General features: G+C 60.4%; 1 protein-coding gene across 1 annotated transcript; it reads left to right on the forward strand.

Moving 5' to 3' along the window:
- Window positions 1–4,836: 4,836 nt before the first annotated feature.
- UBXN6 (UBX domain protein 6) lies at window positions 4,837–13,392 on the forward strand (the record flags this gene model as incomplete). The annotated part of the gene is made up of 11 exons (XM_080712879.1): window positions 4,837–4,919; window positions 6,340–6,503; window positions 7,092–7,156; window positions 8,451–8,579; window positions 11,002–11,099; window positions 11,459–11,534; window positions 11,752–11,836; window positions 11,952–12,171; window positions 12,382–12,512; window positions 12,586–12,734; window positions 13,264–13,392. 11 exons carry the CDS (start codon window positions 4,837–4,839, stop codon window positions 13,390–13,392), a joined length of 1,329 nt encoding a protein of 442 aa, XP_080569005.1.
- Between the last annotated feature and the right edge of the window lie 532 nt (window positions 13,393–13,924).

Raw genomic sequence — 13,924 nt, forward strand, 5'->3', positions numbered from 1 at the left:
GCTGGCGGCGGGAGGCCCAGGCCGCGGCGGCGGCGGCGGCGGCGGCGGCGGCAGGAGAGAAGCCGGGGGCGGGCGGCGGACGCCGAGGGGCGGAGCGGCCGCACAGGCAGCCGGCCGGCGCCGGCTTATTGGGCGCGGCGTCGCCGGAAGTCCCGCCCTCCCGCCGTCACGGGCCCGCGAGGCTGTCGCTCAGGACCACGTGCGGCGACGGAGCAGCGCGGCGGCCAATGAGAAGAGGGGCTGGAGAGGAGCAAGTTAACGGGATTGGATAACGGGCTGTACCAGAGGGCGTGACCCAGAGAGAGGCCGAACGCGAGGGGCGGAGGTTAAGGGAGGTGAAAGGGAAAAGGTGTGAGGAGGGAAAAGGAGACGCGCCGGAGTGGAGGGGCGGGGCTTCGGAGGGAGGGGCGGGACCTAGGCTGCCACAGGAAGCCACACGGGAAAGAAGGCCCAATCAAAGTGGAAGGCGGGTGATTGACAGTCTTTCCCTCCCCCAAGGCGGGCTTATAGAGCGAGGCCAGGCACAGGCTACCACAGAGCTGTCCCTCAAGGTAGAAAGCTGGCATTGGCCACCACAAGGGGCGTGGCTTAATCGCCAGTTTGCTATTGGCTACCCTGAGAGGAGCGTTCGACTTGAAACAGGGAAGAGCCGCTGCCAGCCCTAGGAGGCAGGGCCTAGGAAGGGGCGGCTACGGCGAGCCGCTAGAATAAACAGCTATAAAATGCGTAGAACATTTATTTTGTGTACTTATTTGTGACGCCGGGGATTGAGCCCGGGGACATTCTGCCTCCAAGCTACCCACCCAGCCCTATTTTATGTTTATTTTGAAGCAGTGTCTTCCTGGGTTGATGACAATCTCACTATTTGCTGAGTCTCCTGGAACCTGGATTCCTCCTGTCTCATCGTCCCGTGAAGGAGGATTATAATCCAGCACATGGGAGCCAGGCTCTCATTAATCTAGCGAGACCTTGTTTCAAAATAAAAACTAAAATAGGGCTGGGGGTGTAGCTAGGAGGCAGAAGGCTTCAGAGTTCAATCTCCAGTCTCAGTCTGTCTGTCTGTCTGTCTGTCTGTCTGTCTGTCTGTCTCTCACACACACACACTCTCACACTCACACTCAAGGGGGATATACCCGTAGTCCCAGTACTTGGGAGGCTGAGACAGAGGATCTCAGGTTTGAAGCCAGCTCCAGCCATTTAGTTAGGCTCTCAACTTAGTAAGACCCTGTTTCAAAACAAAACAAACACACAAAATAAAAGATTGAGGGTGTAGCTTGGAGGTAGAAGGCCCCTGGGTTATCTCCCCAGCTACCCCCCCCCACACGCAATTTGAACAGAAGTGTAGATCAGATGTAAAATATTCCTGGATTCAACCCCCACTCCCATACACATACACCACAAAAAAAATTAGCGAAAGAGTTTGTTCTGGAAGATGAGAAAGCTCTGTAGCTGGAGGAGGGCAATGACTGGACCCCGGTGCCTGTGCTTCCTGCCACGGAACGTACACTCAGAGAGCAGTGGGAACGGGCGGGGTGCAGCTCAATCTACAGGGCGCATTAGCACGTGCTGCCCAGGGTTCAATCCCCAGCACCGGGGAAAGAGGATTAAAATGGTAAAATGTTACACCTATTTTACCACAATAAAATAATTATAAATGTAAAAATCAAATTATAACACCTAACATGTGCTTCTAAAAATGGTTAAAGTGGGCCATGCACGCTCGCAATCCCAGTACTTGGGAGGTTGAGACAGGACTGCCGGTTGGAGGACGGCTTCAGCCAGTAGCAAGGCTCTCAGCAACCTGGTGAAACCCTGTTTCAAAATTAATAATAAAATAGAGCTGCAGGAGCCGAGCGTGGTGGTGCACGCTTGTCATTCCAGCATTTGGGAGGCTGAGACGGAGGACTGTGGTTCCCTGACAGCCTCAGCTACTTAGTAACCCTGTGCAACTGAGACCCTGTTTCAAAATAAAGAATAAAAAATAGGGCTGGGGGTGTAGCTTGGAGATAGAATGCCCTTGGGTCCCCTCCCCAGTACCACAAAATAAATGAATGAATGAATGAATAAATATAAAATAAAAATAGAAATAGAGCTGCAGGTGTGGTTCAGAAGTAGAATGCTCCTGGGTTCAATCCCAGTACTGCAAATAATGATAGTCACAGTAATAATAATAGTAATAATAATAATAATATAGAAAGGCTGGGGCTGTTGATGAGGTAGAGTGCCTGCCTCCTGCCTCAGCCTTCTGAGTAGCTGGGATCGTAGGTGCCTGTCAGGTTTCTAGGCAATGGAAAGGTCCAAATAATAATCTTTTTTTTTTTTTTTTTTTTTTTGGTGTGTCTGGGGATGGAACCCAGGGGCATTTGACCTCCGAGATACACCCCAGCACTGTTTTTGTATTTTTATTTTGGGACAGGGGCTAAGTTGCAGAGGGCCTCACTAAGTAGCTGAGGCTGTCCGTGAACCGCGATCCTCCAGTCTTCGGGTCTCAGCCTCCGGAATGCTGGGATGACAAGCGTGCGCCACCAAGCCCAGCTATTATTCTTTATTTTGAAACAAGGTCCAAGTAATAATCTTGAAGTGGCCAGGAGTAAGCTGACACACATGCGCAGTCCTAGCTACCCAGGAGGCTGAGACCAGAGTATACTTTGAGTCAAGAAATTTGAGGCCAGCCTGAGTAACACAGCGAAACTCCAATCCAAAATAAAACAAAAGCCGGGCGTGGTGGCGCACGCTTGTCATCCCAGCATCTGGGAGGCAGAGACCAGAGGATCTCAGCTTGCGGCCAGCTTCAGCTACTTAGCGAGGCCCTTTGCAACTCAGTGAGGCCCTGTTTCAAAATAAAAAATAAAAAATAGGCCAGGGGGTGTAGCTCAGAGGTCGAATATCCCTGGGTTCCATCCCCAGACACCCCCACAAAAAATGACTAAAAAAAAATAGGGCTGGGGGTGTAGCTCAGAGATAGAATGCCCCTGGGTTCCATACCCAGTACTGCAAATAAATAAATAAATAAATAAATAAATAAATAAATAAAACCAAAGAGAATCTCAGAGCCTGGCATAGTGGCTTGTAAGTAGCCAGCCTCAGCTACATAGTGAGGCCCTCTGCAACTTACTGAGACTCTGTTTCAAAATAAAGAATAAAAAAAAAAAAATAGGACTAGGGGTGTAGCTCAGAGTTAGAATGCCCTTGGGTTCTATCCCTAGCACCGAAAAAAAGAAAAAGAAAAAAAAAAAAAAAAGCCGGGCGTACTGGTGAAAATTTGTAATCCCAGCATTTGGGAGGCTGAGACAGGAGGGTCGGGATTTTAGGACAGCCCCAGCTTAGTGAGGCCCTCTGCAACTCAGTGAAACCTTGTTTCAGAACAAAAAGCCTGGGATGTAGCTTTGAGGTAGAAAGCCCCTGGGTTCCATCTCTAGTAACAAAAAAGAAAAAAAAATGTTAAAGTTGTAAACAGTTTATCAGCTGACATTACAAACGTGCGTGCGTGCGTGCGTGTGTGTGTGTGTGTGTGTGTGTGTGACTAGAGATTGATCCCAGGGCATTCTACCTCTGAGTTATACTCCCAACCCAATTTTTTTTTTTTTTTTTTTTTTTTTGCGGTACTGCAGATTGAACCCAGGGTCGTTCTACCTCTTAGATACACTCCCAGCCCCATTTCTTATTCTTTATTTTGAAACAGGGTCTAAGTTGCTGAGGCTGGCTGTGAACTGCGATCCTCCTGTTTCAGCCTCCCAAGTACTGGGATTACAAGCCTGCGCCGCCATGCCTGGCTTAATTCTTTATTTTAAAACACGCTCTCACTAGGTTGTGGAGGGCCTGAGTAGCTGAGGCTGTCCGCGAACCTGTGATCCTCCTGTCTCAAGGGCTGTATCACAAGCGTGGGCCACGACTGGCTAAGAACTTTCTAATCTCATGATCATTTTTTACCATCCTGAATGGGGCAGGTCCGCGTCTATCCCCACGTCGTGGGGGGAAGTAAAGTTCTTACATCTTTCAAGGCCGGGGGTGACCTCAGATGCCTCACCTGAAGCCTTGGGAAGCAGAGCCCCCGCGGCTCTTCCTCCGCGTGCTCTCTCTCTCCCCTTCCTTCGGCCTCGCGGGCCTCTCTCCTCGCCTAGAGAAAGTTTGTGATATTTCTCTTCCAGCTTGGTGTTCCTGGCCGGGAGTCACCCCTCCCCCGGCCTCTGCCCGTGTCATCCCAACTCGCTGGTCGGGGTCTATTTTAGCGGTCACCCGGGTGTCGCCTTCGCGGCTGGCACAGGGAGTCGATCCTCTCGGTCTACGCCCTGGAGCGTCCCTGGCCCCAGCTCAGGCATCTTCCATGTCAGCCTTACAGGTTCCGGGCAGGACACTGCGGCCCGGACCAGGCGGCTGGGTCTTGGGGCCCTCAGTGCTCGCCCACTGAATTGGGACTTTGTTACGTAGGCGCCGGGGAGGCAGGGAGGGCTCCTGAGCCGGGCGGAGGACGAGCCGGCGCTTTCTCCGCCGGGGTCGGCCGGCCTGTCCTTCTGCGGCCCCTCCGCACCGGGGCGGAACGCCCCAGAGGGCGCCGGGCGCCGCCTCGGACGCGCAGCGCGCTCGTCGCCTTGGCAACGCATTCCGGAAGAACCACCGAGACGAGCCTCCAGCGTGCAGAGCGGCCGCTGCGAGCCAACGAGGCGCGGAGGGCTAGAGCGGTCAGCCCGGACGATTGTCACGTGGGCGCCCGCGCGGGGGCGGGACTTCCGGCCGCGCGGTATTTTCTTTCCGGTTGCCGGCTCCCGTCGGCTCCTCCCCGCCTGGGCCCCGAGCCCCCCGCCTCCCGCGGCCCCCCGCCGCCGGCCCGCCGCCACCATGAAGAAGTTCTTCCAGGAGATCAAGGCTGACATCAAGTTCAAAAGCGCGGGGCCCGGACAGAAGCTCGCAGACTCCGTGGGGTGCGTGACGGGCGCAGGCGCCCAGGCAGGGGCGGGACGGGCGGGGGGGCCTGGGAGCCTCGGGGCCGGGGGTCTTGGAGGGCGGAGGCGGCCGGGGGGGACGGGGACGGGGCGGGGGAGCAGGGGGTGGGGCTTGGCGCCGGCCGGGGCGGGGCTAGGTGGGGACGTGGGGCGAAGGCCGCGGAGGGGGCGGGAGAAGAGGAGGGACCCTCGCCGGGCGCGGGGACGGGAGTGATGGCCGCCGCAGGTCAGGGGTTGAGGGACGGAGGGCTGGCCGGAGGGGAAGCAGTGTGTGGCGTCGCAGGCCCGCGCCACAGGAAACGGGTTCGGAGCGAGACTTGTAGAGAATAAATAGATGTGGGCGGAGGTGGTCAGTCAGGGAGAGCCGCGAGCGGGCCGGGTGGTCCTGCAGGCCTCCCCGAGCAGGTGCCCCTGGAGCTGAGACCAGGCCCAGAGGCTCAGCCGCTCCCCAGGGCAGCCCTGGCTCCTAGACTCATCTCCATCCCCGCCTCGAGGGGACATCCTGGGGGACTTTCCCTGGGGACCCCAGGGGGACGAGGGGGCCAGTGAATTCAGAAGCCAGGGGGCCTTTGGGCGTCGTCCTAGGTGTCGCTGGAGGAGTGGTGGGTTGGCTCAGGGCTCAGTGGACTCCTCCAGCCACCCAGTGAGGGCTGGCGGAATGCCATCTTCACGGAAAGATCTAGACAGCGCCCGGGCCAGGCTGGTCCTTAGGTCCTCCTGGGCCTTTAGGAGGACTGGAGGGAAATGGGTGGACCGCAGTGGCTCCCACAGGCCTCGGATGGGACAGGACAAGCCTGCTGAGCATCTGAGCAGAACAGGGGCCGTAGGGGCCTGCGTGAGGAGCCAGGGCTCCCAGAAGGGTCTCTGGAACCAGGAGTGGCTGGGACCAGGAGAAGGTCCTGAGCCAGCTGTCTGAGCAGCTGGGGACAGGAGTCCCTGTGGGTTTCCTCTGTGCGAGGTTTCAGAGCTCCCCGAGCGGCCCTGCAGAGGCGAGGCCGCCTGGGGGTCCTGACCTTGCCACGGCTGTGGTAGAGGGCACCTTGCCCAGGCTCCTGTGAACCCAGGGTTGGTGGGTGGGGAGCCCTGGTGTGGCCGGGACTCAGGAAGGGAGGGTGGCGAGGTCTTTCAAGTCGCGGATGTTAGGGTCCTGTCACAGGGAGAGGGCGCAGTGACACCATCGTATAGCTGGGATGTTGAGGCTTGCCTGGGGCAAGATTTGCCCAAAGGGGCAGAGCTGGTGGAGTCCCCTCCTGCTTCAGGGCTCCTCCGTTGCCCTCAGACCATCTGGCTGCCACGGTGGCAGGGGAAAGCTCTGCGGGCCTCGCAGGCAGGACTCACTGTCGGTGGGGCGGTGGCAGGGGCTGGGAGGGCGGACGCTTACTCCCCCATCTCTGCCCAGGGAGAAGGCCCCCCGAGAAAGGGCCCAGCAGCCCGCCCCCAGGCCGCTGCGCCAGGGACCCACCAATGAGGCCCAGATGGCAGCCGCCGCCGCCCTGGCCCGGCTGGAGCAAAAGCAGCCGAGGACGCGGGGCCCCACGTCACAGGACTCCATCCGCAACCAGGGTGAGTGGACGCCGGCCTCCGGCAGGGCTTGAGCCTGCTGCTCGGCTCTAGCTGAGAAGAGCAACGGGACTGCCAGTGCCGGGATGGCTCCACACCACGGTGGACTTGGGAGACGGAAGATTTGAGGCCCGCCTCGGCAGTGTAGTGAGACCTTCAGCACCTTAGCAAGGCCACGTTTCAAAATAAAATAAAAAGGGCTGAGAGCCGGGCGTGGGGCACACGCTTATAATCCCAACCTCCGGGAGGCTGAGACTGGAGGATGGTAGTTCGTGGCCAGCCTCAGCTACTTAGTGAGGCCCTCTGCAACTCAGTGAGACCCGGTTTCATTAAAGAATAAAAAATAGGGCAGGGGCTGTAGCCCAGAGGTCAAATGCCCCTGGGTTCCATCCCCAGACCCGCAAAAAAAAAAAAAAAAAAAAAGGGCTGAGAGCATAGCTTTGTAAGTAGTAGAAGGCCCCAGGAGGGGGCAGTCGGCCTGATGTGTTAGGCACAGAGACAGACGCGGGGAGGGGGGGCTGAGGCCGAGGCCCTGGGGCAGGGTCTGCGCGGCTCATCCGCCCTCTTCCTCTGTTTGTTTCATGCTCCCAGTGAAAAAGGAACTTCAGGCCGAAGCCACCGTCAGCGGCAGCCCGGAGTCCCCAGGGACCCACGCGGTACAGCTTCCCGGGACCCGGGGTGGGCAGCCGGCCCCCGGGAGGGTGTGCGCAGAAACCTGCCCTGGCCCGGGCTCCAGGGAAGCCTCCGCGCAGCACGGGCTGTCTGGGCTCTTGGGCCCAGTGCCTGCGATGCCCCCGGCTGGGCCCCGCGAGCACAGGCGCCTCCTGAGGGTTCAGAGACCTGAGGAGCTGCCCTCGGTCCTGCTGCTCCCACAGCAGGGGTAGACCTGGAACCCCCAGCCCCTGAAGACCCCGGCCCGCCCTCGCTCACGGGATGGGCTCCTCCTGAGGACTCTGGACTTCAGGATGGACGAGGCCCTGGAGGGTGGGGATGAGCGCCCGGCCTGCAGTGGCCTGCAGGGACGCGTGTGTGTGTGTGTGTGTGTGTGTGTGTGTGTGTGCGCGCGCGCGCGCGTTTTGGGAATTGGATCGAGAGGCATTCTGCTCCTGAGGTACACACTTTATTTTTGTTTTGAAACAGTCTCGCTGGGTTGATGAGAGTCTCACTACTTGCTGAGGCTGTCCTCGAACCTGCGATCCTCCTGTCTCAGCCTCTCAAATACTGGGATCACAAGCAAGCGCCACCAGTTTCAGCGCAGCCCTTTTTTTTTTTTGGCAGTACTGGGGATGGGACCCAGGGGCGTCGTATCTCTGAGCACCACCACCAGGCCTATTTTTTATTCTTTCTTTTTTTCTTTCTTTATTTTTTGGTGGTGCTGGGGTTCCTGGAAACCCTTCTACCTCCGGGCTACACTCCCAGATCTGTTCTTATACTTTTTTATTTGGAAATAGGGTCTCTTTAAGCCCGTGTGGCTGGCTTTGAATCTGCGCGATCCTCCTGTCTCCGCCTCCCAGGCACAGGGATTACAAGTGTGCGCCACCACGCCTGGCTCCGGCTATATTCTTTATTTTGAAACAGGTCTCACTGAGTTGCGGAGGGCCTCACTAAGTAGTTGAGGCTGTCCGCAAACTGCAATCTTCCGGTCTCAGCCTCTCGAAGGCTGGGATTGCAACCGTACGTGACCATGTCCGGCTTCTATTTTATTTCTATTTTGAAACTGGGTGTTAATTGCCGAGGGCCTCACTGAATTCTCCTGTCTCAGCCTCCCAATGCTGGGACAGGTGTGCACCACTGTGCCTGGCTCCGCGGGGACGGTTTACAGATCTGCGGCCCTGTGAGGGTGGGCGCAGTCCTTTGGCCCTGGTGGCCCAGGCGCTGGCTCCATGGGCCACGCAGGGACACAGGTAGCCTGTGTCCCTGACCTGGGCTCAGACCCTCTCCCGCCCCCAGGTTTCTGAGCCCAAAGAGGAAGGCTCCGGGCCAGGGGCCGTGCCCGGCGTGTACTTCACCTGCCCGCTCACAGGTGCCACCCTGCGGAGGGACCAGCGGGACGCCCACATCCGAGAGGCCATTCTGTCGGTGAGTGCTCTCAGGCTGCCAGAGCCCCCGCGGGCGCCAGGCCTGCGCCGCTGCGGCCCACACACACTGCCTGCCCCTGCTGCTCAGGTGAAGATGGAACACGTGTGTGGGGGACACAGCCCCTAAGACTCCGAAGGAAAGATGGGTGTGGTGGTGCACACCCAGGATCCCGGGACCTGGGAGGCCAAGGCAGGGGGGTTCCAGGGTCCAGGCCAGCCTCGGCAACTCAATGAGATCGTTTTATTTATTTTTTTAATTTTAGTACTAGGGATGGAACCCAGGGGCATTGTACCTCCAAGCTCCACCCCCTGCCCTATTTTTTTTTATTCTGAAACAGGGTCTCACTAATTTGCGGAGGGCCTCACTACGTAGCTGAGGCTGGCCGCGATTCGCGATCCTCCTGTCTCAGCCTCCCGAGTGCTGGGATGACCAGCGTGCGCCACCGCGCCTGACTTGTGAGACCCTTCTCAAAAGCAAGGGAGAAGCCGGGTCTGACACACACTCACAACCCCAGTGCTTGAGAGGCTGAGGCAGGAGGATCGCAGGTTCCAAGCTGGCATCAACTTGGGCCCTCTGCAACTTAGTGAGACCCTGCTCCCCAACAGATAAGATCGCTCAGAGGTAGGATGCCTCTGGGTTCAATCCCCAGCACCAGAAATATAAAAGAAAACGGGCTGGGAGTATACTTGGAGTTCGAACACCCCTGGGTTCCGCCCCCAGCAAACCACACACACGTAGAAAAAAGCCAGCCTCCCAGCCCCTAGGCTGCCTCCCCACGGAGGCCACGGGCCACCGCTTTTTCTGTGAGGCGCGGCTGCCCGGGCGGGTCTGCGCCTCCCCCGCACTGTGTTCTTTTGTGTGAAGGTGACTCGCCATTCACACTTACCTTAGAAACTCCAGACGCGCTTTCAGCAGAATCAGCTGTATCTGGAGAGCGGAGTGAGCGCCTGCCGGCCTCTCGGGCCTGCTCACGTGGGCCCTCCGGGTCATCCAGGACACTGAGCCAGGAGACTTCTGCCGCCGAGCTGCGGCCAGCCTGTTTTTATGTAGTTTCTCTGTGGTGCTAGGGATGGAACCCAGTGGCATTCTGCCTCTGAACCACACCTCCAGTCCAATGTTTTAATTTTGTGTGTGTGTGGTACTGGGAATGGAACCCACAGGCATTCATTCTACCTCTGAGCTCTACCCTAGCCCCTTTTTTTAATTTTGAAACTTGGTGTCACTAAATTGTGGAGGGCCTCACAATTTGCTGAGGCTGGCTGCGAACTTCAGTCCTCCTGTCTCCGCCTCCGAGATACTGGGATTACAAGCGTGCGCCGCCACGCCAGGCTCCAGGTTTTAAATTTTGAAACAGGGCTTTGCTACATTGCCACAGCTTAGTCTCGACACTGTGATCTCAGATTCCAGGTACCACCATGCCTGGACACCCCCACCTCATTCTGCTTCTTATTTGGAATTAGGGTCTTACTAGGTGGTTGGGAGTCTCTCTGCTTGCTGAGGCTGTCCTCGAATCTTCGATACTCCTGTCTCAGCCTCCCCAGTAGTGGACTTGCAGACCACAGTACCTGAGAGTGCTATACTCTGTTTCCCCCCCCCCCCAGTACTGGGGATGGAACCCAGGGGTTTTCTGTCTCCAAGCTACACTCTCAGCCCTATTTTTTATTCTTTATTTTGAAACAGGGTTTCACTGAGTTGCAAAGGGCCTCACTAAGTCATAGCTGAGTTAAGTAAGCTGCTGAGGCTGGCACAAACCATGACCCTCCTGTTGACGAGTGCGCCACACGCCGGCTCACTCTGTTTTAAGATCGCTGCTTCGGAGCCCCATCCCAGCTGCTGCCTTCGTCCCCTTACCCGCGTGCCGCCCCGTCTCCCGGCCTCGGGTGCGGAGCCCACCTCTGCAGTCGACTTGCCTAGGCCTCCCACTCCTCCTCTCTGCCCTCCCGCGGGCCCTGGGGGTGTGCTTGCCCCGGGCCGGTCCTGAGCTCTCTGCAGGTCTGCTCGGCCACCCCCTCCCCGCCCCGCAGCTCAGCTGGCGGACAGGCCTGGTCCGCGTTGGAGGTGTGGCTGCCCCTCACATGAGCCCAGCTCAGTGCGCCTTGGCTGGCTTGTGGGTGGCCATCGCCCAGACATGAACACGCCGTCCCTGGTCCTGTCCCGTGTTCAGCCCCTACTGGCAGCGTAGGGTCTGGCTCCCGTGAGAGCAGCGGCCCTGGGGAAGAGGAGGGCTGGGCAGGTCCGGGGGCCACAGGCTCAGGTGTGTCCTCCCACGCGGGTGAGACTCGCCACCTCCCTCCTCACCCCACATCCGGAGCCGTCCCAGGGCGCCCTGGCCGGCCTCACTGGAGCGGCCTGCTGGGCCTGGGCTCCGCTCCTGGCGCCCGCCCCTCCTGGTCCTCAGTGCCTCCCCCACTGCCTCCTGCAGCACTTCTCCACCGACCCCGTGGCCGCCTCCATCATGAAGATACACACGTTCAACAGAGACCGAGATAAAGTGAAGCTGGGCGTGGACACCATCGCCAAGTGAGTGCGGCCCACGCCTGCAGGACGCAGGCAAGAGGCTGGCCTCAGTTTACCTGTGTGTGAAGCCAGGGGACTGGAGTCGAGGTGCCACACCCGTCCTTCCAGTCCTCGAGAGGCCGAGGCAGGTCTGAGGCCAGCCTCAGAAGCACAGTGAGGTGTTTCAGAAGTCTCAGAAGGGCTGGGGTACTTGTGGAATGCCCTGGACTCACTCCCCAGTCACAACAGGAGCTGGCTCCCCTCCTTGGGGCCTCCAGGGAGCCCGTCAGGGTCCTGCCGAGTGGTTGTCCACAGCGCTAATCACCCCCGAGGCTCGCTCTGGGGGTGTCCGCGGTGTGGCCAGCCGTTCCTGCCTCCTCCAGGTACCTGGACAACATCCACCTGCACCCCGAGGAGGAGAAGTACCGGAGGATCAAGCTGCAGAACAAGGTGTTCCAGGTGCGCCTCCGCCTCCCTTGTGCTCTTTGGGGACGTGTCATGGAGGGCTTTTCCGCCGCAGGCCCTGCCCGAGCCCGGTCGGCGCAGTGCGCCCACTCCCGGCCCTGGGCCTCCTCCCGGTGGTGCTCCTTCTCCAGTGTCCCGTCCTTCCTCCTGAGGGCCGCTGGGGGCTCCCGGGCTCCACGGCGGGCCCTGCTTGACGCCCCTCCGCCCCCAGGAGCGCATCAACTGCCTGGAGGGGGCCCACGAGTTCTTTGAGGCCATTGGGTTCCAGAAGACGCTGCTGCCGGTCCCGGATCAGGGTGAGGAGGGGCGGGGCCGGCCGAGCGAGGGCGGGGCCTGTGGGGGAGGGGCGGGGCCGCGCGGGCAGGGGCGGGGCCGCAGGCCGCCCGGGTGCCATCCCCTGTGTGGCGGCAGAGGAGCCGGAGGAGTTCTACGTGCTGAGCGAGGCGGCGCTGGCGCAGCCCCCGAGCCTGGAGCAGCACAAGCAGCGGCTGCTGGGCGCCGAGCCCGTGCGCGCCCAGCTGGACCGGCAGCGCCGCGTGTTCCGGCCGTCGCCGCTGGCCGCGCAGTTTGACCTCCCCGGCGACTTCTTCAACCTCACGGCCGAGGAGCTGAAGCGCGAGCAGAGGCTCAGGTGGGCGGCGGGCGGGCGGGCGGGCGGAGGGAGGCTCGGCGGGCGGAGGGAGGCTCGGCGGGCGGAGGCTCAGGCGGAGGCTCGGCGGGCGGAGGCTCAGGGGGAGGCTCGGCGGGCGGAGGCTCAGGCGGAGGCTCAGGGGGAGGCTCGGCGGGCGGAGGCTCAGGGGGCTCGGCGGGCGGGCTGCGCTGACGCCGACGCTCCCCGCAGGTCGGACGCCGTGGAGCGGCTGAGCGCGCTGCGCACCCGGGCCATGCGGGAGAAGGAGGAGCAGCGGCAGCTGCGCCAGTACACCTACACGCTGCTGCGCGTGCGGCTGCCCGACGGCTGCCTGCTGCAGGGTGGGCCGCGGCGGCCCCTGGCGGGCGGGGGGCGGCGGCCCTGGCGGCCCCCGTCTGACCGCCGCCTCCCCAGGCACCTTCTACGCGCGGGAGCGGCTGCCGGCGCTGTTCGCGTTCGTGCGGGAGGCCCTGCAGAGCGACTGGCTGCCTTTCGAGCTGCTGGCCTCGGGCGGGCAGAAGCTGGCGGAGGACGAGGGCCTGGCCTTGAACGAGTGCGGGCTGGTGAGTGCCAGCGGCCGGTCAGGGCCAGCCCAGACCTGGCGTGCGGTGGGATTGGGGTCGCCCCCGGCCATTGTCTCAGAATCATGCCAGCAGTTTTGTGACTGGGGCTTGAACCCAGGGGCGTCCTGTCTTGGAGCTGCCCGCCAGCCCTGTTTTATCTTTATTTGGAAGCGGGTCTTGCTGGGTTGATGAGTCTCACCGCTTGCTGAGATCCTCCTGCTCAGCCCCCTTTACCCCACACCCAGCTTGTTTGAATGCGACCTCACTAGGTTGTTGAGGACCTAAGTGTCCAGTGCCGGCCTTGAACCTGCGATGATCTTACAGGCACGCACCACCACACCGCACAGCCTCCTTCGACGCGATAAAGCTCGGCATGGTGGCACACACCGTAGTCCCAATGTGGTCTGTGATAGGAGGGTAGCAGGTTCAAGACCAGCCTCAGCAACTTTACAAGGCTGTTTCATGGTTCAGAGGCAGACGCCCCTGGGGAGCGCCGGCTTGCTCAGCTGCCCGTCACTGCCCGCTACAGGTGCCCTCGGCCCTCCTGACCTTCTCGTGGGACGCGGCTGTACTGGAGGACGTCAAGGCTGCTGGGGCTGATCCTGACTCCAGTATCCTGAAACCCGCCTTCCTGGCAACCATTGAGAAGCTCTCCTGAAATAAAGGCAGGCCAGCCTCAGCCCGGCCGTCTCGCTCTGCCTGGGCGCCGGGCCGTGGGCAGAGGCACACTGCGTGGCTGGAGGGCTGCGGGCCGTGTCCAGGCGTGGTCTTCGGGCTGTTGAGGGGCCTGCGCCCGCCTTGGGGTGCAGTGCAGTGCAGTGCAGTCTGCGTCCTCTGCCCGCTGTCTAGGAGACCCCGGGGCAGGTGTGGTCTGCCGCTGGGGCTAGGTCCCAGGTGCTGTGGATGGAGGGGCCCATTTAGTGCTGAGGCTGGTGCCGAGGGCAGGAGGGGAGGCGCTGGCCTGGTAGCACGTAGGTCTGTACGTTCTAAATTATGATCTGAATAAATAGGGTGTTTGAATGAGGCGTCCTGGTGGTTAATGGGCCTCTGCTGCAGCGCTGCCCAGCACCGCCAGCCCCCGAGGCCAGACTCCTGGAGTCCTGGTCGGTCGCCTCCCTCAAGCTGCCCTTGGACTTGCGGCCACGCGCCTGTGACCCCCAGGCCTCGGGAGCGCTCTGCGTAGCCGAGGT

The sequence above is a fragment of the Muscardinus avellanarius genome, assembly GCF_963383645.1.
Source record: "Muscardinus avellanarius genome assembly, chromosome: 16".
Lineage (NCBI taxonomy): Eukaryota > Metazoa > Chordata > Mammalia > Rodentia > Gliridae > Muscardinus > Muscardinus avellanarius.